Source organism: Artemia franciscana, chromosome 2 (genome assembly GCF_032884065.1).
Source record: "Artemia franciscana chromosome 2, ASM3288406v1, whole genome shotgun sequence".
In the NCBI taxonomy this organism is placed as follows: Eukaryota; Metazoa; Arthropoda; class Branchiopoda; order Anostraca; family Artemiidae; genus Artemia; species Artemia franciscana.
This window is the reverse complement of record NC_088864.1, coordinates 32270323-32295212: the sequence shown is the minus strand read 5'-3', so window position 1 is coordinate 32295212 and position 24890 is coordinate 32270323. Positions and strand designations below refer to the sequence as shown.

Here is a 24890-nt window from a genome sequence, read left to right as displayed (position 1 = left end):
GAACGTTGAAGGTTCCCAATAACTTGTGATAAACAGTTGTTTTGCCAAAACAATTCCTTTCTTAAAAGTATGTACACAGTTTTGTAGAAAAATCAAATTATTGAATACCTTTTCACAGTACGACGGATCTCGCAACTTTAAAGCTACGGCGTCTTTTAACATGAGAAAATACCACGTATAATATACCATGGTCAAAGACAGGAGAACTAAGGTTGATACCAACAAATTCAAAGTTTTAGCCTTGCGACTTATTTGTAGTCATGGCAAATGAACTCGAATTGGAAATTGATGTCGTTGAACAGTACATCCAAGTTGACCTTTACTAGAGTGTACTCTAAATCGAGATATGTGAACTTCTTTTCCTTATTTTCCCCCAGTAATTATACTCTCTTCTATTTTGGACACGCTCTAATTATCGTTTTCGAATATTTTCTAACCGCTCGTGTCTTATTCTTTGTTTTTATTTTAAATACGTTTTGATACTTGCTGCTGCATATTTTCTAACTACATTTGTGTTTCTTGTTCATTTATATATATATATATATATATATATATATATATATATATATATATATATATATATATATATATAGAAATATATATATATATATATATATATATATATATATATATATATATATATATATATATATATATATATATATATATATATATATATATATATATATATATATATATATATATATATATATATATATAGAAATATAACTCTAACTATAAGATGTTTTCTTGGCAGTCGTCAGGGCTTCCTTCTACACTTCATTATAAACTCGTCGTTCATTTTTGGGGGGTAGAAGAACTTTTAAGCTATGGTGTATTTTCACACGAGAAAATACCACGTCTAATATACCATGACTAAGACAGGAGAACTAAGGTCGATACTATTAAATTCAAAATTTTAGCCTTGCGACTTATTTATAGTCATGGCAAATGCACCTCTGGAAATTGATGTCGTTGAACAGTACATCCAAGATTGACCTTTACTAGAGTCTACTCTAAGTCGATAACTTCTTTTCCTTATTTTTCCCCAGTAATTATACTCTCGTTCATTTTTTTCGTTTTTTTTTGCTTTTTTTGCATCTGCATTTGCAGTTATACAGTGTGTTGTAGTAGAGGGCGCAAAGTTAAATAATAAATGGGGTTAAAAAACAGCTCAAAATAAGCTAAAAATGTGTGGCACCAAACAATTGAAGAAACGATAGCTTTCGTTTGAAACCAAAGTTGTCTTTGGAATGAACAGATTCTTAATATTTAAATTTCTAATGGGCAAAAAAGATACTAGTCTATAGCAAGGCCCACTCAAAAGGTTACAAAATGAAAATTTTAAAACAACTGGAAAAAACCTAAAATACTTATATCATTTCTAAAAGCACTTCAATTTAATTTACCTCCACCTCCTCCCCTTTTATTAACAAAAATGCAGCCCAAATTATATATTCCCCGTGCATTTTTACGTTTATTGATTAAACGTATTACAATTACTATTGGACATATATTTAATTTTTGTCCGCCACCCCAACAAGTCTACGTATCTGTAACATCTACGAGGTCTAGAACATGAACCCAACCCCAACTCTTCTGAAGTTGAAATCGAACACTATTTAAAGTATATTCTTTAAGACAGATTTTTACGGTAGAGAACTTTATCCGTAAGATTAGCCCGCAATTAATCAAGGTTCCTTTGAAGCTAAGGTGTCTCGCCCCGGTTAGGATACCTTCCTCATCGTGCTGGAGAAGAGCTCAGTTAAGTAGAGACTCTTGATGAATCTCATACTGGTGCGAGAGAAGTGTACTTCGATAATTATAAGTAGTTGTATTTGTCAGTCTGACAGGCCACGAAGTATTAGTATTACAAACAAATTGTTATATCAAGGAACATACGTTTCATAAAGATGTTTTGTTATTGTTTGAGGAATTTATAATACCACGAGGTATCTTTTTTTCTCTTTTTAGTAGACCTATTAGCTACGTACTATTTAGGTAAGATGGTAGTTTAGCCTATTTTCGCTTACTTAACAAGATTGTTAGGGCTAGAGAAAAGGCTAAGAGAAATTCTAGCGAATGGATTTCTTTTAAAGGCCTATCTAGTCTACTTCTGTTTGGTGAACCTAGATTTTACCAGGGATTTCAAGTTTGAGGTAAAATTCTAGTTAATTGACTTCTTGCTATCTCAGAAAGGGTTTAGGTTAGGAAAATGAAACTTTCAGGGATGAATATACAGACTAAAGTGTGTCCCGGGAAGGTATTTTGAAGCAACTACCTCCACTCTTTCTCCCTCTGGAGGGTCCTGACCTTTGATGACCTTTAAAATATGTGTGTTATAAAAGTAAAACCTTGCAAAATAGATGTTCTGCTTAATTGAAGTACAATAAAATTGTTTTCAGTTTCATAACTTTGCTCAATTTCATTTTATAAGGTTTTAAAGATATGCAAATACACTTCCTAAATTTTGAAAAAAAAAAAAACATTGATACGGCTCAAAATTCTACTTAAATAACAGGAATTACATTTTCAGAACTAAAGGCAGAGAAAAAGCAACTAGTAACTGAAAATTCAGGTAAAATGTTGTTTTGTCAAAATTTCAATAGATATAGACCTGTCATGTAGGCAAATTTCAGGGCCCTCTAGAGGGAGAAGGAGTGGAGGTGAGTACTTTGAAATACCTTCCCGGGACATACTTTAGCCTGTAGACCCATCCCTGAAAGTTTAATTTTCTTAACTAAACCTTTTCCGAGATAGCAAGAAGTCAATTAACTAGAATTTTACCAAGTTTGATAATTCCGCATGAAGAAAGCCCCTCAAAAGGAAATACTTAATAACAGAAGATAAGACCTTTTTACACCCCAGCCAACACTATTCCAAAGACAATTATCGCTACTGTGACAAATGCGCAACAACGCTGCTTTTTCATTGTTGCAACCATAGGCCAAATCGCATCTATATCATCCAGGATTTTGCTATTTACCAGCTCCATACCATAACCTCATAGTGAAAGAATTAGAATAATTAGATAAATATATGATTTTTAAGCAGTTAAAAAAAAAAATGGGTAAATTTTTCGCAGTTCATATAATTGACTTTCCAATATAGTGAAAATACCACTCGATGCCTTTTTTTATGTTCTTTATGAATGTAATAATTGTTTCTAACACAAATTCAAATTTAAGCACTTTTTGACCTAACCTAAACTAACCTTATTATAAATAATTTTGGCACTGAGAATATGTAGTATTATTTTGTCGAAAACGACCGAGAAAATGGCGCTGAGAAAACGTAGTATTATTTTGTCGAAAACGAGCGATAACTTATGCTTTAACTGTAAATTTTTAGAGGTCATTTTTAAGAGCTCAAAAAGTGCTTAAATTGGAATTTGCAATAAAAGCGATTATTACATTCGTAAAGAACATACAAAAGGCATCAAGTGGTATGTTCACTTTATTGGTAAGTCAATTATATGAACTCCAAAAATTTTACCAAAACGTGGGTTAAAATGGAAAGAACCATGGAAATTTAATTAACTGAAACTTTTGTATATTAGAAAGTAAGAATTCTATTATTGTGATGCTTTTTTCACAGTTTTGTACATAGTCTATGTTCATATTTGCTACCATAAGAAGGGGGGAGGAGGCACAATTGGGTAATACCCGCAATCGTAACGTAAGTTGAAAAGACTGTTCAATGGAGAATGTAATGGTGCTTATAATATTTATTTCTTGGACGTAATCTTCATGTATGATCACCCTAAACACTGAGACCAGAAATACATTGAATTCATAAAATCCATTTTTGGTTAATAACCCGCGGTCATAAATCATGGACTGAGAAAAAAAAAATCATTTTTATTGAAATATAGCCTGAAATTCAATTTATAAACGTTTTTGGGTATAATTAGGTATAAACACTCCTCTATTACTAAGGTGTAGAAAATTGCTTAAAAGACAGATCCCTATCCTAACTTGATAAAAAATGTTTTTCCTTAATTTTGTTTGAGTCTACTTTTCTTTGGCTCAAAAATAGTGTTTTTTTTCAAAGTTTTGATAAAAAAAAAACAGTTCCAATTGCTTGCATAGACTTTTAAGCCTTGTTCTTTTTCAAATTGAAGGTAGAATTTTCGAAATTGTTTAAAATGTAAAAAATCAAGATTCACAAAAGTTATGAGACTTAGAATCTTTCTTTGGGCCTATTTTGGGCTCAAGACTTATTTGTGAAAGTTTCTCTTTAATGCCACAAACATTATCCAAGTTTACCAAAGGTCAATGCTCTTTTCCGGGGTAGATGCAGATGCTTCAGAAGACTCACAGGGCAAATTAAGCCTCTTAACTCATTCTTGATTGTTTCATATACCTAGCTCAGCTTTGCATGGTAGCGGAGAGCCCCTCATCCAGCATTTTACCAATTTGTGTTTTAACAAGGGTATTTAAAGACCAAGTGTAAAAACGGCTGTGAAGGTTAGCTTATAATTCTTTTCCATTTGCATTTTGTTTTGATCATTGTTACGGTTTATTTGACACTTCAACACAGTATCATCAAGAAAGCGGTTGGTTTTTCGAAATAAAGCCCAATCTCAGAGGTTCTTGTTTAAGCTTTGTTTTCCATATCTCGGTACCATATGAGATTCCCGCGGGTTTTCTTACTTATTTTATACTTGTGCTGCCTTATTTTATTAACGTAACGCAGTTCCTGTGCATAAAAAAAAACGAGAAACCATTGTTAAAAATTTTCTTTCAATTTATGGTGTGCACGTAAAAAGTACAGAATAAGTCTTTCAAAGCTAGATGAAAATGATAATCCTTTAACTTATCTTTTTCACCAACCTTTTCAAAAATCTTCTAACTTTTATTTGATAGTTATCAGTAAACATGTTTTCCCGTGTTTTTGTGTTTTCTATAAAGCATTTCTAAAATAATCAGCCCATTTTTCGAAGAGCTGACTAGTCCAGTAACTGAAAGATAATTTGTTTTGGTATTCAATGTTTTCCGCGCGTAAGAGCTGTTGCCTCTACAAATTCCTTTTGGAACCCTAACATTATTCAGTGGTATCTTATATCGTAATGAGAACTAAGCGCACCATTCGATTTACCGTTCAATTCTCTGGTGATATCTAACAGGTTATCCTATCTAGTCATGGACTAGGCGTGGATTGTTCTAGCTAGGTGGTAGGTTCTCAGTACCCTTTTCCAGATCCTAGTTGATGCTTGTTTTGTCTTGTTTGTTTCTTCTTTTTGCTACTTTATATTAAAAGCATTTTCTTATGCATCAATCGCTGGAATTCAGGAGTAGAAGAAAAATTCTATGGCAGGCTTTAAGGGCTGGGGTCTAGGGCGTATCCTGGATTTTTGTTCATCAGGGTTTTGTACGGGGAGGGGGGGACTTTACAAAACTCATTAATTATTTGTTTACACCTATTTTTGTAACTTTATTAGTCGAACAAAAATTTAGGGGGGATCCAAACCTGATAACACCTCCCTATTCGATACGGCCCTAATTGGGCATATTGCCTACGGGTGAAAGAGCTTAAAATCCGGAGATTTTCTAAGGGACAATGTACAAAAATATATAAAAATAATCAGGATTCTTTTGCGGAGGCAGTGATTATTATACCTTGGAACGAGCATTGAGTGGTGAAGGTGGATTAATTTTTCACTTCTGGAACTAATCGAATCTCTAAAAAATAACCAAATATTACTTAAAACAAGAGCTAAGAGCTCATATGGCACTTGTGACGAGGTCGGAAGAGCCGAGAGCTCATATGGTACGAGGTCGGAAGAGCCAAGAGCTCATTTGGACGAGGTCGGAAGAGCCGAGAGCTCATATGGTACGAGATCGGAAGAGCCAAGAGCCAAGAGCTCATTTGGCACTTGTGAGAAGGTCAGAACCTAAAGTTAAACTTTATAGCACAAGATCCTTCTAAATATCAAATTTCATTAAGATCTGGTCACCCTTTCGTAAGTTACAAATACCTCAATTTTCAAAATTACCTCCCCCCTCCCAATTCCACCAAAGAGAGCAGATCCGGTCCAGTTATGTCAGTCACGTATCTTAGACAGGTTTCTATTCTTCCCATCCAGTTTCATCCTGATCTCACCGCTTTAAGTATTTTCTAAGATTTCCGGTCCCCCCAACTGCCCCCCCCCCCCCAATTACGTTTGATCCGGTTGAGATTTAAAATAAGATATCAGAGTTACGAGGTCCTTCTAAATATGAAGTTTCATGAAGATCCGATCACTCCTTCGTAAGTTAAAAATACGTTATTTTTCTTATTTTTCAGAATTACCCCCCCCCCCCCCCGCAATTGAGCGGATCCGTTCCAATTATGTAAATTACGTATGCAAGACTTTTGCTTATTTTTCCAACCAAGTTTCATCCCAATCCCTCCAATCTAAGCGTTTCCCATCATTTTAGGTCTCCCCACCCCAAACTTCCCCCAATGTCACCAGATCCGGTCAGGATTTAAAATAAGAGCTTTGAGCCACGATATCCTTCTAAAAATCAAATTTCATGGAGATCCAATCACCCGTTCGTAAGTTAAAAATACCTCATTTTTTCTAATTTTTCAGAATTAACCCCCCCCCCCCAACTACCCAAAAGAGAGCGGATCCGTTCCGTTTATGTCAATCATCTATCTAGGACTTGTGTTTATTTTTCCCACCATGTTTCATCCCGATCCCTCCACTCTAAGTGTTTTCCAAGTTTTAGGTTCCCCCTCCCAACTCCCCGCCCCCATCACAAGATCTGGTCGGGATTTAAAATAAGAGCTCTAAGACACGATATCCTTCTAAACATCAAATTTCATTGAGATCCGATCACCCGTTCGCAAGTTGAAAATACCTCATTTTTCTAATTTTTAAGACTTACTCCCCCCCCCCAACTACCCCAAAGAGAACAAATGAGTTCCGATTATGTCAATCATGTATCTAGGACTTGCGCTTATTTTTCCCATCAAGTTTCATCCCGATCCCTCTACTCTAAGTGTTTTCCAAGATTTTAGGTTTCCCCCCTCCAACTCCCCCCAATGTCATCAGACCCAGTCGGGATTTAAAATAAGAGCTCTGAGACACAATATCATTCCAAACATCAAATTTCATTAAGATCCAATCACCCGCTCATAAGTTAAAAATACTTCATTTTTTCTATTTTTCCGAATTAACCGGCCCCTACTCCCCCCCCCCCAGATGGTCAAATCGGGAAAACGACTATTTCTAATTTAATCTGGTCCGGTCCCTGATACGCTTGCCAAATTTCATCGTCCTAGCTTACCTGGAAGTGCCTAAAGTAGCAAAACCGGGACTTTAGGTTTTCCCCCTCCGACTCCCCCCAATGTCATCAGATCCGGTCGGAATTTAAAATAAGAGCTCTAAGACACAATATCATTCCAAACATGAAATTTCATTAAGATCCAAATACCCGCTGATAAGTTAAAAATACTTCATTTTTTCTATTTTTTGCGAATTAACCGGGCCCCCACTCCCCCCCAGATGGTCAAATCGGGAAAACGACTATTTCTAATTTAATCTGGTGCGGTCCCTGATACGCTTGCCAAATTTCATCGTCCTAGCTTACCTGGAAGTGCCTAAAGTAGCAAAACCGGGACAGACCGACAGACAGACAGACAGACAGACAGACCGACAGAATTGGCGACTGCTATATGTCACTTGGTTAATACCAAGTGCCATAAAAATGTGTTTTTACTTTATTAAATTTCACCAAAGTAAAGGATAATTCTTTAATTACTTCGTGAACTAAGAAACTTACTGTTTTATACTTCCCTCCTTTCTCCTCTTATTTGCCATGTGTATTAAAATTTTTGTTAGCCCTTACATACGAAGGCTTGCTGCATTCTACTCGGTCATTCCTGGTAAGCTTGGTCCTTGCATAAACTTGTATATTTGCTTCTGATTCCAGATGCATTACAATCATCCAACAAATGTTTTGCTAATAGCCCAAATGATCTTGCTCTATTAAAGCTGGTTAGCCAAAGATGTTCTCACAAATAGCGTAGATTGGATTTTCTATTTATTTAAGAGTCTTTAAGATAAGGTTGAAAGGTACCGTCCCATCAGGAATAGATTAAAACTTAGAAGTACTATCAGTTAAACCTTCAGTTTGAATTTGGGGTTTCACTATCTCTAACAAATCCAGAAAGATTGCTGTCGCCGAGAAAAGAAAGAAACTGACAGGTTAATTTATGCGGATTTTGCTGCGGGTGATTGAACAATACGCGCGTCTTCTAATTGTCATTTGATGCCGAATTCAATAAATTACGCATCGGAGGTTTTGTTTTTGTGTAAGATTAAATTCCAAGATATTTCTGGTGAATTTACAATCGTCCTATCATTTATCTTAGGGATTGTCGTAGAGGTGGTATCAAAAGGGGAAATCTTCTCGTATCATGTGTTATCACGCGATTTCAACCACCAATCAGTCCCTTTTCCAGTTTATTTATTGTTTGTTCCCCCCTATTTTTACATGGAATGTAAACCCAAAAAATTATGTTAGTTGTTTTGTTGGTTAAATTGTTTAAAACAAAACCGATTTCTCAGCAAATTTCTGTGAAGTAGATGTACCTCAATTTCACTGCATAAAAACACACTGATGAATTACGAGGGGACAATGGTCCTTACGAAGAGCAACTTAAAACTTAATGAAAAATGTTTGAGCCCCTCTACCCTAATGTCTTGTCAGTGCTAAAATAAACTGCTTTGCACAATAAAACCGTTGTCAATGGTCAACATTTTAGATAGGGAGTAGGAAGGGTTTTGGAAAAGGGAGGAAAAGAGGAAAAGGAAAAGGGAGGAAAACTAGGAAAACATAATTTTCACCCTTGTGAGAAGGGTTTGCGGTCTTTATAGCAGGAATCCCGCTATCTCTGTTTGGCTTCTATATGCAGTTATTTGTGATAAACGAAACTGAACGTAAATACTTTGTGTAGTTTAAATATTTTTGTTTATCGACTGTATCAAACAGTCCAAATCATTAGTATCGATAATATTAAACTACGAGTAAGGAGCGACCCATGCTAGTAGTAACCAAAACTCTAAAAAAGCAATTTTGATAACAATGTATTAAAAGTTTCGAGCCAGGGAAAACTTGCTCCATTTTCGAAATCCTCACGAAACCCATTTTCGATTTTCAAGACAATTTTCGATGGAAATCAAACCATCAAATCCAGCATATCAGAAAACAATATTGCGGAGTTTTCAAGCATCACTCTACAAGAATGTGGAACTTTGCCCTTTTTTTCAAGAAGAAAGATCACCGATGCCTGTTCATTTGTGTTTGTTTGTTATTTCCAAGGGGTGATCATATCAAGCCAATGGTCGTAGAAAATTGGAAAAGGGATCATTGTACGGGAATTAAAAGTTCTAATGCCCTTTTAATAAGTACCAAAAAATATTGTACCACTGCAAGGCTGTTTTGTGACACACGAACAAAACAACGCTTTTTGTTCAAAGGGTGTCGAAAAGCCATCGAGCGATAACTCTGAGGTTGCCAATCGATTTGAAATTTGAAGCACCAAAGTCCGAAAGTCCATGTTTCATTTAATTAAGTCGATTCATTTGAGGCTTGGTAAAACTATGTGCGGTGGTGTATATTGCATACTAGCCATTATAAAGTAAGGCCTATAAAGGTGCTTAAACCTTTAAAGTATGGTTTTATGCCTAAAATTCTTACTTCTCTTTGAGACTCCAAATAATTAGAAAAAGAGGTGTTAGGGGAGGTTGAAAGCTAATCTATAATCTCCTTGATTCGCAGGGATTTTTTTTTACTAAGCTTGTAAAATGGGTGCTCTAGGGCGATATTGCCTCCCCTATTGCAGACGATCTTTATCTGTTTAACCTACTGCTTACATTCGTATACTTACCAGCACAAAAGGTTGGGTGTGGAGGCGTTATGAGCAATGACATTTGTTTGATTACCAACACAAAAGTGGAAGGAGGTGTTACGAGCACCATTAGAAAATTTTTTGGTGTGGGGGGGGGGCTTAGAAATTGCATTGGAAGCTTTAGAATTGATGACCCTATAGTCTAACTGACTTTCAATAGTTCAGACGCCCCCTCCTACAAAATATTTGGAACAGTAGATTTTTTTAGGGATGATTGTCATTCTTAATACATTATTAAATAAAAAAAAGTTTTTTTTAATGAAAGTAAGGAGCTCTTACTCTAAACTTTGACTCTTTCTCTTAATTCTACCTCTTAAAACAGTAAAAAACTTTGGCGTAAAGAGCGGGGCGTTGAAGAGGAAAAGCCCCTTTCATATACGGAGTAATTTCTGTTCGTTTTAAGTTTTAATGTCGCTCCTTACTTTCATTTAAACAAACTTTTTTTTTATTTAATTTCTGGACGTTTTTTAATTAATGCATGTTTTGATCTTGGCTCTCCGAACATAAATAATTAAAACGAAATTTGCATATTAATTTTTTTTTTGGCTAAATGGCTTTCTCATAGTTTTAATTGCAAGATTTTGAGAAAAAAGGAGCGAGGGAGGAAGCCTAGTTGCCCTCCAATTTTTTGATTACTTAAAAAGGCAACTAGAACTTTTAATTTTTTACGAACATTTTCATTAGTAAAAATATACGTAATTTACGAATTAACTTACGTAACGAACTTATATATTCGTATGTTTTTATTGCGTATATGAGGGGGTTCACCCTCGTCGATACCTCACTCTTTACACTAAAGCTTAAATTTTGTCCCAATTCCATAAGAATGACCCTTGAATCACAAAGGCCGTAGAATAAATAGTTGAAATTACTAAAAATACTTTAGCGTAAAGAGCGAGGTATTACGAGGAGGTAAACCCCTCATATGTGCAATACTTTCAGCTCGTTTTAAGTTTTAATGCTGCTCCTCACTTTCAGTAGAAAAAACTTTTCATATTTATTTTTTCATTTTTTTTAAATAATGCTAGAAAATCCTGCGCCCCCTTCATTGAAAGTCTCTTCCCCCATGAGAAGTTTTTCCATGGAATATCTTCCCACGTAGCCCCCCCCCCACCTCAACTCCCCCCAAACCAAAAAAAATTCTCCTGAATACGTCCGTACACTTCCCAGTAACCATTAATATATGTAAACACAGGTCAAAGTTTGTAACTTGCAACCCCTTCCACGGGGACTGCGGGGGAGTAGGTCGTCCCCAAAGGCATCGTTATTAAGTTTTTCAACTATAGTGAATAAAATGGCTATCTCAGAATTTTGATTCGGTGACTTTGGGGGGAAAATGAGCGTGGGAGGGGGCCTAAGTGCCCTCCAATTTTTTGGGTCACTTAAAAAGGGCACTAGAACTTTTAATTTCTGTTAGAATGAGCCCTCTCACGACATTCTAGGACCACTGGGTCGATACGATCACCCCTGGAGAAAAAAAAACAAAGAAATAAACACGCATCCGTGATTTGTCTTCTGGCAAAAAATACGAAATTCCACATTTTTGTAGATAGAAGCTTGAAACTTCTACAATAAGGTTCTCTGATAAGCTGAATCTGATGGTGTGATTTTCGTTAAGATTATATGACTTTTAGAGGGTGTTTTACCCTATTTTCTAAAATGAGGCAAATTTCCTCAGGCTCGTAACTTTTGATAGGTAAGACTAATCTTAATAAAATCATATATTTAAAATCATCATTAAAATACGATTTTTTTATGTAACTATTGGTATCCAAATTCCATTTTTTAGAGTTTCGGTTACTATTGAGCGGGGTCGCTCCTTACTACAGTTCGTTACCACGAACTGTTTGATTATACGGATATTAAACTTAATTGCAAAACTGCGCTTTGAAGGAGGGAGTAGTAGCCTCCTTAACATTTAGCAGAGCCTTGGATTCAACGGCTTTTGGTTACAAATTTCAAGTTATAAGTGACCCTTGTCTGTGAAGGTATTTAAGACAGTTTTTTCTCATAGTACACCGCATTCATTACCTGATTAACAAAAGTTTAAAAAACGGTATAAATCCTGAGTGCCCTTAAGTTGCTAGGATAATCCCTTTATTTAAAGTAGGAGATAAGAATATTGTGAATGATTATTGGGCGATATCCTATTTTCGGTTATGTGAAGACTATTAGAGAAACTTACGAACATTTAGTTTTTGGAGAATAGATATTTTTTCTTCTTAATTAATTTGGTTTGTATGAGTTTTGTAGTTTTAATGTTGCAGTTTTAATGTTGACTACGTTTGCTCGAGATTAGAGTTTTTAATTGACGTTAATTTTCTTAGGTATTATAAAAGCGTTCGAAACTGATGATAATGTAATTTTAATACGGAAGCTTAAAAATTGTGGAATTAGAGGAAAGGCATTGAAGCTATTTTAATCGTTTTTGGGAGACTGAACCCAGTATGCAAAAGGTCTGATGCTGTGTCGAGTAAAAGAGCTCTTGTATTTGGTGTGCCCCAGGATTCTGTTTTAGGTCTACTTTTATCCCTATTATACACTAATGACTTAAGCTTTCGTGTTTTGAGTTTGATGAATAATGCTCAAGGCTTATGTACTTATTCTTACATTATCCTTCCTAGTTTTGTTTTTACCCATTTTATTGTGGCAGTAGAGACTTCAGCACATTTAATAGAAATGATGAAAAAGGGTATGCTATGTATATAGAGTTTCTTCGGGGGAGGGGGGATGAGGTTCAGACTTGAAGACCGCCTTTTTGAAGAGTGCACGTTTTTACATCTTTAATCCTGAAAACTAGTCTTTGGCACTAGTACAACCCTTTCCTATTCCAGTAATACTTCAGGTGTAGAGGTATAGATGTATATGCTTGTAAATCATGGTATTTAATCTATTTTAGAATGCCTGAACGAACTGAAGGGTCCCCCTGCCACCCGGGGGATAACACATCGCCTCTTCAAGTTGTGTCAAAGCTGATTGCTGACATCGAAAATGGTACATTAAAGAAACCAGCAGTAATTTATTCTGATCAGATGGTGGAAATCCTTCCAGTTGAAACTGATACGATGCTCAGAAAAGACGGAACAAAGGTACCCAATCCCGTTTAAAATTCAGAGTGTTTTAGTTCCCCAATGGAATTCCATGACTCTCCAAAAGTCTCTTGTTGAAACTTGATAAGGAATAAACAAAGATGTTGAAAACGGTCTCTGTTAGTTCCGTGGAGATGAAAAAGAATATGCAAGAAAACGTGTGATGTTTTAAGTAATGACACTAGTATTGGATTAATAGTATAGTACTAAGAAATTTACATTTTTGTTTATGTCAGCATATAGCTTTAGTGCTTATACTGCAGAAGAGTCTTATTTTTATTTATTCCATATCTATTTCATATCCATATTTATTCCAGTCTATTATATCGTAGATAACTTTAACTTAAAGAGGCTAAAGTCGAAATGAGAAATAGAACGCTTAAGAGGCGAACAATTCGTAAAAATACCTAGGAAAATTTTTGTCAGGTTCTCTTTAAATTCTTGCCTTCTAGCAGTTCTTTATTTTTCAAGTAAGAGATGTGTTCTACTCCAATCATGTTGCTTATATAGCTTCACCTTTTTTATGCAGGAAGAAGAGAAAAAAATTGAAGACTGCCATCAACGCCTTAGCCGGTCGTTAGTAAAATTTCATCGATGCTTGTCAGACAGCTCCAGTCTCTTTGATTGAAACCGTAAACTAGTTACAGACTAAATATATAAAAATTTCTTTCAAATTATAGATGTAATTATTTACTCGTTCTATTTGAAAAAAAAAAACACTATTATAAAAACAAGAGCTAAGAGCTCATATGGCACTTGTGACGAGGTCGGAAGAGCCAAGAGCCAAGAGCTCATATCGTATGAGCTCTGGCAAAATTCTAAGAATCAATAGATTGCTTTATAAGGAAAATCTGAGGCTTAATGCCGATCAGGATTTAAAATAAGAGCTCTGAGTCACGAGGTCCTTCTAAATATCAAAGTTTATTAAGATCCGATCACCCACCCGTATGTTAAAAATACCTCAATTTCAATGGTCGAATCGGCGAAAACGACTCTATCAAGTCGATTTGTGCAGCTCCCTGACACGCCTACCAATTTTCATCGTCCTAGCACATCCAGAAGCACCAAACTCGCCAAAGCACTGAACCCCACCCCCTAACTCTCCTAAGGAGAGCAGATCCAGTCCGGTTACGTCAATCATGCATCTACGACATTTATAAGTGTTTTCCAAGATTTCCGGTTTTCCCCCTCTAACTCCCTCCAATGTCGACAGATCTGGTCGGGATTTGAAATAAGAGCTCTGAGACATGAGTTCCTTCTAAATATCAAATTTCAATAAGTCCAGTCACCCGTTCTTAAGTTAAAATACCTCAATCTTTCTGATTTTTCCAAATTAACGACCCCCAGCCCCTCTAAAGAGAACGGATCCGTTCCAATTATGTAAATCACGTATCTGCAACTTGTGCTCATTCTTCCCATCAAGTTTCATCCCGATCTCTCCGTTCTAAGCGTTTTCCAAGATTTCTGGTTTCCAAGATTTCCGGTTTCCCCCTCCAGCTCCCCCCAATGTCATCGGATCTGGTGGGGATTTAAAAGGAGAGTTCTAAAGCACAAGATCCTTCTAAAGATCAGGTTTCATTAAGATTAAATAAAAAAAAACAAGTTTTTTTAACTGAAAGTAAGGAGCAAAATTAAAACTTAAAACGAACAGAAATTACTTCGTATATGAAAGGGGCTGCTTCCTCAACAACATCCCGCTCTTGACGCTAAAGTTTGACTCTTTCTCTCAACTCTTGTTTTTAAAACAGTAAAAAACTTTAGCGTAAAGAGCGGGATGTTGTTGAGGAAGCAGCCCCTTTCATATACGAAGTAATTTCTGTTCGTTTTAAGTTTTAATTTTGCTCCTTACTTTCAGTTAAAAAAACTTGTTTTTTTTTATTTAATTTCTGAACGTTTTTCAATCAATGCATGTTTTGATTTTGGCTCTCCGCAGAGGAATAATTTAGCATAACGAAAATATACTCTACGAACATATAGTTTCTGAGGTTCACTAAAAAACTGCCAAACCGGACAAAGAGAAAGCAGATGAGGTACAACTAGGCTATTATAAATTTTCGCAAGATTTAATTTATCAATGTGTTTAATATTAGATACTTTTTTGCTAAATGACTTTCTCATAATTTTGATTGAATTATTTGGAGATAAAAGAGCGGGGGAGGAAGCCTAGTTGCCCTTCGATTTTTTGGTTAATTAAGATAAAGGCAACTAGAACTTTTAATTTTTTACGAATCTTTTTTTTAGTAAAAGATATACGTAACTTATAAATTAGCTTACGTAAAGTAGTTTTGTATTCTCATGTTTTTATTACATATATGAGGGGGTTCGCCCCCTCGTCAGTACCTCGCTCTTTACACTAAAGCTTAGATTTTGTCCCAATTCATTAAGAATGACCCCTGAATCACCAAAGCCGTAAAATAAATAGTTGAAATTACTAAAAATACTTTAGCGTAAAGATCGGGGTATTAGGAGGAGGTGAGCTCCTCATATGGGTAATAATTTCCGTTCGTTTTAAGCTTTAATGCTGCTCTTTACTTCCAGCTGAAAAAAACGTTTTCATATTTCTTTTTTCATTGTTTTTTTTTAATAATGCTAGTAAATCCTGCGCTCCCTTCATGAAAATTTTCTTCTACCATGAAAAATTCCTCGATGGAAAATCTCCCCCAGCCTATCCCCCTATTCTCAACCCCTCCCCCCAACCAAAAAATCCTACTGAAAACGCCTACACACTTCCCAATAACCATTACTATATGTAAGCACTGGTCAAATTTTGTAACTTGTAGCCCCTCCCCCAGGGACTGTGGGGGAGTAAGTCATCCCAAAGACATAGTTTTTATGGTTTTTGACTATGTTGAACAAAATGGCTATCTCAAAATTTTGATCCGTTGACTTTAGGAAAAAAATGAGCGTGGGAGGGGGCCTAGATGCCCTCCAATTTTTTTGGTCACTTAAAAAGGGCACTAGAACTTTTCATTTCCGTTAGAATGAGCCCTCTTGCGACATTCTAGGACCACTTGGTCGATACGATGACCCCTGGGGAAAAAAAACAACAAAAAAACAAATAAACACGCACCCGTGATTTGTCTTCTGGCAAAAAATACAAAATTCCACATTTTTGTAGATAGGAGCTTGAAACTTCTACAATAGGGTTCTCGGAGACGCTAAATCTGATGGTGTCATTTTCGTTAAGATCCTACGACTTTTAGGGGGTATTTCCCCCTATTTTCCTAAATAAGGCAAATTTTCTCAGGCTCGTAACTTTTGATGGGGAAGACTAAACTTGATGAAACTTACATATTTAAAATCAGCATTAAAATGCGATTCTTTTGATGTAGCTATTGATATCAAAATTCAATTTTTTAGAGTTTTGGTTACTATTGAGCCGGGTCGCTCCTTACTACAGTTCGTTACCACGAACTGTTTGATCTGATTACCCGTTCGTAAGTTACAAATACCTCATTTTTTTCTAATTTTTTAATTATTCTCACCCCAAACTCCACCAAAGAGAGTGGATCCGGTCCGGTTATTTCTGTCAAATATCTTGGACTTGTGCTTATTCTTCCCTCCAAGTTTCATCCTGATCTTTTCGCTTTAAGTATTTTCCAAGATTTCCCCCCCCCCCAATGACACTGGATCCGGTCGAGATTTAAAATAAGAGATCTGAGTCACAAGGTCCTTCTAAATATGAAATTTTATTAAGATCCGATCATTCTCCGTAAGTTAAAATACCTCATTTTCTGTAATTTTTTTAGAATTAACCCTTCCCTCCAACTCCCCCAAAGAGAGCGGATCCGTTCCGGTTATGTCAATCACGTACTTAGGACTTGTGCTTATTTTTTCCACCAATTTTCATCCCGATCCCTCTACTCTAAGTGTTTTCCAAGATTTTAGGTCCCCCCCGCTCCCCCAATGTCACCGGATCCAGTCGGGGTTTAAAATGAGAGCTCTGAGACAGGATATCCTTCCAAACATCAAGTTTCATTAAGATCCGATCAATCCTTCGTAAGTTAAAAATACCTCAGTTTTTCTAATTTTTCAGAATTAACCCTCCCCCCTACTCCCCCAAAGAGAGCGGATCCGTTCTGGTTATGTCAATCACGTATCTAGGACTTGCGATTATTTTTCCCACCAAGTTTCATCCCGATCCCTCCACTCTAAGCGTTTTCCAAGATTTTAGGTTCCCCTCCACCAACTCCCCGTAATGGTCTGGCTCCTGATACGTCTGAAAGATTTCATAGTCCTAGCTTACCTGGAAGTGCCTAAAGTAGCAAAACCGGGACAGACAGACCGACAGAATTTGCGATCCCTATATGTCACTTGGTTGATACCAAGTGCCATAAAAAGTTGTATTGAAATTACGCCCCCTTTTTTGCAAGACAAAAAACACAAGGGAAATATATGTTCAAGTGCCAATTAGTAGTTGCTGACATTTGTTTGTTCGTAAGAGCAGGAAGAATTTTTGTAAGCCTGCTTCATTTATTAAGCATTTAATAAATTGCTAAATTTCTTTGAAGCATTCCCTGAGAGTTTCAACTTAATACCCATAGATGTTCCTGAGATCAACATAGATACGTCCAAATGCGCTCTTTTGATGAGCTGGATGCAATTAGTGCTTTTTACCAAGTACAATACCCAGGTCGAGGTGTGGGAAGAGTGCCAAAGCTGCCAGTAGCAGAATTTGACAGAATTCCAAAAACTGCCGATACTTTAGCAGCACAATTTGTGTTTTAACAAATTTTCTTTGAGCAAAAAAGTTTAAACTTCTTTGAGCTTCTCAAAGTTTAAACTTAAAACCCTTAACAGTTCCTGAGATATTGCAGATGTGTCATTTTGAGAACGTGGGAACACATGGAGTCTTTTGATTTAGTTCAGAATCTCCCTTGATGTTCCCTTAAATCTCAAGTTAATAATCTTCACAATTCTTGAGATGTTGCAGTTAAGCTCTATTGACAACCTTCATGCATTATGCCATTTTGACAAGCAAGATGCACTTATACTCCTTTGATTTAATACAGTGGTTGTAGTAGTCGAAGGAACAGAAATATTTGCAATCGCTGTTATACTATTAGCAGTAGTCACAGTCACGAGTGATAGTAGCCCCAGTTGCAAGTTGTCACATTCGTAATCACAGTCGCAAGTATTTGCAGTCTCAGTTGCAAGCACTTGCAGTTGCAGCAGTAGTTGTAGTAGCAAGTAGTCGCATTCGTAGTAGCAGTCGCAAGTAATCGCAGGCACAAGAAGTCACAGTCGTAAGTAATTGCAGTCACAAGTGTTTGCACTCAGAAATATTCGCTGCTGCGAGTAGTTGTAATCGTAGCCACAGTCGCAAGTAGTTGTAGTTTTCGTCGCAATAGTAACTGTAGTAGTGGCAGTGAAAGTTTCAAATCAATACTCTTAGCAGTTCCTAAGGTATTGCAGTTCTGCTCTTTTGATAACATGGATGTAAATAGTATCTTTTGATTTAGTTCAGTATCCCCCTTATCATTCTCTGAAGTTTTACCTTAGTACTCTTAGCCATTTCGGACATACCCTGAATCAAACATTCCCCCTTTCTCAATTATAAAAACTATATGAACAAGGGGCAAATTGTATAATTTAAAACCCTTTCCCCGGAGCTTTTGGGGGCATGGTATCTTCTTAGGCATAGCTAGACAATTGTGACTGTGTTGAACAAAATGTTTATTTCTAAATTTCAATCAATGTTGAGGCAGGTATATAAAAAGGTCGAGGGGCCTAGTTGTCCTCTGTTCACTCCTTAGCCTCCCCCTCAACATGCCCTGAAAATTTCCACTTAATACCCTCAGTCGTTCCTGAGATAGTGCTGATACGCCATTTTGCCAAAAAGTATGCAGTTATATGTGTTTTATTTTTGTTCAACATTTCCTGAAAGTAATTGCAAATAGAAGTAGAATAGTCGCAGTCGCAAGTAGTCGCAAGTCGTAAGTAGTTGCAGTTGAAGTTACAAATAGTCGTAGTCGCAAGTCACAAGTAGTCGTATTCGCAGTCATAAGTAGTCGCAGTCGTAAGTTCATTAGTCGTTCTTATGATATTGCAGAAACGCCCTTTGATATCCTTGGTTCACACAATGTCTTTTGATTTACATCAGTGCCTCCTCACCATTGCCTAAAGTTTCAGATTAATACCCTTGTCCACATCAGCAAAACCAAGGATCAAACGTTCCCCCATTCCAATTAAATCTTCTGTGAGCCTAAACAATGGGTAAATTGCATAATGTGCAATCCTTGGCCTGGGGGCTTCAGAAGGCTTGGTATCCACGAGGCATGGCTATTAGATCTTTTGACTGTTTTGAACAAATGGCTTTTTTCAAAATTTTGATCTGTGTTGGGAAACATCTAAAAAAGAAGAACTCTCCAGTTAATTTTCAACACCCCCCCCCCTCAACATGTCATGAAAGTTTAAACTCAATATTCTAAGCCGTTCCTTGTTTATTCTTAATGCACGCTTGTGACAACCAGCATGCACATAGCGTATTTTGCCCTTCTTTCCCGATAACATGCCGTGGGCAAATTGCATAACATAAAGACTTTACCCCCACGGGCTATGGGGGGCTATGTCGTCCCCAGAGGCATAGTTATTAGACCTTTAGACTATTTTGAACCAAATGATTATCTCAATTTTTGATGATATGTCTTTAAAAGGGGGACAGTTAAGACAGGCGTTAGAGAGGACTGGTTGCTCCTGATAACTTTTTCAGGTTGCTCCCATATCAGATCGTGTCAGGTCTTTTCAGCCTTATAAAACATAATAGAAATTTCAGCTTCCAGTCGAATGACTTCGCTCTGAACTTTCTAAGACCAATCCTTCCATATGAAGCGGCTCTGGGGAAAATAAATTAATAAATAATAAAATAAAGTCTAATGACTCTTTATTATAGGCAACGCTAGAGCGTTGCTTCTAATCTAGACATGTGTTCAATAAAAGTAACAACAAAATAGTACAAGATCCTTTTAATAGAAGAATGTAATGCCAAAGTATATAACCAATGGTATCTGCGAAGTAAATGCAGATTTGAGATCCTTAAAATTGAAAATCTTCCTTCTCGTCTACCTCAAATTTGTTAGTGAAGTTTGTTCAAAAAAGTATTGTAAAAAACTATCGTCTATCAAAAATTTTGCCTGAATATGATAATCTTGAATTAAAAAATTGTATCTGAAATTCCACATTTTAGATTTGAAGCAAAAGAACTTTAAAAAAAACTTTTAAAATAGTTAAACAAATAACATGTTATAGAACCGTGATGATTAAATTGCTAGCAGAAATAAAAAAAAAATGCGTCCAAAAATAAAAGTTTTTCTAAGAACAGTCACGAGTGGTATAAAAAACTAAAACTAGCAGAAATTTAATATGTTCAACTTGATTTTCCACTCGACAAGACTGTATCAATGTTATCTGTCCTAATTTGTGGATGATAGAAAAATGCTCACTATACATTCAAAATTAGATTGATGGATGTAATACATTTGATATTCTTCTCGTTGTGGCCCCTCCTAAATTTATCACCATAGAAGGCTGCTAATATTTACACTTCATACATGCAATACACGCATACTTTAACACATGCCCGTCATTTAATAGCTGTAGCTCACTGTAGGAGTTGTTTGGCGTTTTCCCAATGTATTTAAAGCCTCGTTAAAAAACATCAAATTATTCAGCTTAATCGCCGCAAAGGCTATTTGGTCATTTGTTGAAGTTAATAAGATATGTTTATAAAATGGTTTGAGCTGCTACTCCGCCATCCATTCCGAAAGTTTAATGAAGACATTTCTGAGTTGCAAGGGACTGTACACTTTTTTCGTAATTGTGGGTGATTCTCTGCCTCTGATTGCATCTCTGGACCTGTCTCTGACCTTAGGCATGGTTATACGTTTGAGCCGTCAGTCTTATCTCACTGCCTCCATCGCATTGTCGTTACCTTCTATTAGTTTATTTAATGCATAAGTACAGTTGCGTCAATATGGGGGGGGGGGGTAGCATGTACCTCCCTAGATTTTGAAAAATAACAAAGAGGGTATGGTCATTGAAAAATTACTTTTTTTGGTATTTTCGTTGAAAATTGAAAAAAAACAGCAAGATTTGCCCCCTCTAAATTTTGCAAATATATTTTTCCTCCTTCTCTAAATATTCGTAAATTGACGCCACTGCCTAAGTAACAATCAGTGATTACCCATAACATACATTTGATCCCAACCAAGATTAATACTATGTACATCATTGTATACATCACTCAATGGAGGGCTCAGGTCCTATTACTAGAAATTAAATGAAAAAAAAACTATTTTTTTTAACTGAAAGTAAGGAGAGACATTAAAACTTAAAACGAACAGAAATTACTCCGTATATGAAATGGGTTGCCCCCTCCTCAACGCCTCGCTCTATACGCTAAAGTTTTTAATTGCTTTAAAAAGTAGAATTGTGGCAAAGAGTGAAGCTTTAGCGTAAAGAGCGAGGGATTACGGAGGGGACAACCCATTTCATATACGGAGAAATTTCCGTTCGTTTTAAGTTTTAATGTCGCTCCTTACTTTCAGTTAAAAAAACCAGTTTTTTCATTTAATTTCTAAATGTTTTTGAATTAATGCATGTTTGATTTTGGCTCTCCGCGCATAAATTATTAAAATGTAATTTGCATATTAATTCTTTTTTTTTGCTAAATGGCTTTCTCTTACTTTTGATCAGACGATTTTGAGAAAGAAGGGGTGGGGAAGGAGGCCTAGTTGCCCTCCCAATTTTTCGGTTACTCAAAATGGCAACTAGAATTTCAATTTTTAACGAACGTTTTTATTAGTAAAAATATACGTAACTTAAGAATTAACTTAAGTAACAAGCTTTTATATTCTTATATTTTTATTATGTATGTGAGGGGGTTTGTCCCCTCGTTAATACCTTGTTCTTTACACTAAATCTTAAATTTTGTCCCAAATTCTTTAAGAATGACCCCTGAATCAGAAAGGCCGTAGAATAAATAGTTGAAATTACTAAAAAATACTTTAGCATAAAGAGCGAGGTATTTATCTCCTCCTAAATACCTCGCTCTTTATGCTAAAGTATTTTTAGAACCCGTCATATGCGTAATAATCTCTGTTCGTTTTAAGTTTTAATGCTACTCCTTACTTTCAATTGAAAAAACTTTTTCATGTTTATTTTTTCATTGTTTTTTCTTAGTAACGCTAGAAATTCCCGCGCCCTTTTCATTGAATTTCTCTTCCCCCATGACATATTCCTCCAAGGAAAGATCCTCCCACATAAACCCCTCCCCTTAACCCCACCCCAAACCCAAAAAAAATCCCCCTGAAAACGTCTGTACACTTCCCAATAACCATTATTGTATGTAAACACTGGTCAAAGTTTGAAAGTTGCAGCCCCTCCCCCAGGGCCTCTGGGGGACTAAGTCATCCCAAAGACATAGTTATTATGATTTTCGACTATGAGGAACAAAATGACTATCTCAAGATTTTGATCTGTTGACTTTGGGGGGAAAATGAGCGTGAGAGGGGGCCTAGGTGCCCTCCAATCTTTTTGGTCACATAAAAAGGGAGCTAGAACTTTTCATTTCCGTTAGAATGAGCCCTCTTGCGACATTCTAGGACCACTTCGTCGATACGATGACCCCCTAGAAAAAAAAACAACAAAAAAAACAGAAAAACAAATAAACATGATCTGTCTTCTGGCAAAAAATTCGAAATTCCATATTTTTTTAGATTGGAGCTTGAAATTTTTACTATAGGGTTCTCTGATACGCTGAATGCGATGTTGTGATTTTTGTTAAGATTCCATGACTTTTAGGGGGTGTTTCCTCCTATTTTCCAAAATAAGGCAAATTTTCTCAGGCTCGTAACTTTTGATGACAAAGACTAAATTTGATGAAATTTGTATATTCAAAATCAGCATGAAAATCTAATTCTTTTGATGTATCTTTTAGCATCAAAATTCCATTTTTTTAGAGTTTCGTTTACTATTGAGCCGGGTTCGTTACCACGAACTGTTTGACTTTATTTCTGCTCGTCTTTAATTTTAATTAAATAAAAAACGAGTTTTTTCAGCTGATAATATGAGCAAAATTAGAACTTAGAACGAACATAAATTATTCCTTATATAAGAAGGTAAGTCCCCTCGTCAATCCTCCGCTCTCCGCGCTAAAGTAGTTCGTTAATATCCGTCGATGGCAGTTCATATTTCTTTGGGATTTTGTTCAAATCGCGGATATTGATGAAAAACACATTTTAATGTTTGTTTGGTATTTGATTTTGATCTTTTTAAGTTTTGGTCTTTTATTGAATTTTATTTAATTCTTGGCTTTTTTTTATTGGTTTTGTTGTATTTTCCGCGCATGTTTTTTGGTTTTTGTTTTCTCCTTGATCTTGTTATTTTGTTCTCGTCGAAGAAGAAGGGTGGTTGTTCTCTCGAAATATTCGCTTTCTGTGTTTTCTTCAGTATTTTCATTTGGTCTTTAAATACCCCATTTTTGATCTTTTTCTTTCTTTATGCTAAAGTTTTTTAGTACTTTAAAAAAAGATTTTGATTCTACTTAAGCGGTCCTGTTGTTTCAGGATTCGCTCTTAAAAGACTGGAATACACAGTAAAGAGCTAGATATTGAGGTTGGGACAGCCCCCTCAAATATTGAATAATTTCTGTTCGATTTAAGTTCAAATTTTTCTCCTTAATTTTAGTTGAAAAAACTTGTTTTTTAAAACCTAATGTCTGATCGCCTTTCAAATAATGCCGGGAAATCCACCTCCTCCTCCATAGAGAATTCCTCATCCCTCCAAAAAAATTACCCCATTGAAAATTTCTTACGTAAAATCCCCCCTCGAGAAATCCCCCGAACAATTCCATCCTTGATGTTAATCCCACTGGAAAATTTCTCACGGATGATTCTGCCTGAAGAATTCTTTTTAGCACACTTTCATTTGAAAAAAAAAACAACTTCTTTTCTTTTTATTTCTGATCATTTCTCGGAACCTTCCTCTTCCAATGGGAAGCTTTTCCCGAGGAAAATCCCCATGAAGAATCTGTCCCGTGGAAAACTCCTCATTGGAGATTTATCCCGAGGAACCCCTTTGAAAAAAAAATACAACCGACAATTCCAACCCCACTGAAAATTTTCCCTGGACCATTCTCCTGGAACATCTCTATATTTAAAATTGAGTCAACAAAGAGAATTTTGTATAGGAATTCTGGCAAATCCCTCCTTGGTAAAATTTTCCTTGGTACCCTCTCCCGGAATCACCCCCCAAAAATCTCCCTCCCTGCAAAAATTCCGCTTTCCCTACTAAAATTCCCCCTCCCCTTCGAAAAATGTTTATACTTCCGAATAACAAATACTATATGTGGACTAAGGACAAATTCCATGAATTACAGCCCTTTCCCAGGGATCTGTGAGGGAAAGGGTAGGGGAGGTGGGTCGTGCCATTCCTAGAGGCATGTATATTGGACTTTTCAACTATGCTGAACGAAATGGCTGTCTCAAAATTTTGACGACCATACGACAGGACTCAAAATCGGACAACTTTGGGGGAAAAGGGGCGTAGAAGGGCAGCTATTTGACCTATAATCTTTTGGTCACTTAAAAAGGCCCTACAGTTTTTTTTTCATTCAAATGAGCCCTCTCTGGATCTTCTAGGATTATTGGCTCGATACACTACCTTTGGGGGAAAAAACAAAAACAAACGAACGAACAAATAAACACGACCTCTGGGAATTTTATCCTGGCAAAAATACAAAAATTTACATTTTCGCGTATGGGAGCTTGGAACCCCTAAGATAGGGCTCCTTGATATGCTGAATCTGACGGTGCGATTTTCATTAATATTCCTTGTTTTTTTTGGGTGCGTCTCCCCTTTTTCAAATATCAGGCAAATTTTCTCAGGCCCTTAGCTTTT

The 24890-nt window shown here is 36.2% G+C and overlaps 1 protein-coding gene across 1 annotated transcript in view; it reads left to right on the top strand.

Moving 5' to 3' along the window:
* The first annotated feature begins 1763 nt into the window (after window positions 1-1763).
* Window positions 1764-24890, top strand: part of LOC136040231 (uncharacterized) — a 98541-nt gene continuing 75414 nt past the window's right edge. The window contains exons 1-2 of the mRNA XM_065724428.1: window positions 1764-1952; window positions 12803-12992. Coding sequence (XP_065580500.1) covers window positions 12804-12992 — 189 coding nt within the window. The 5' untranslated portion in view covers window positions 1764-1952; window position 12803. The remainder of the gene's footprint in view (window positions 1953-12802; window positions 12993-24890) is intronic.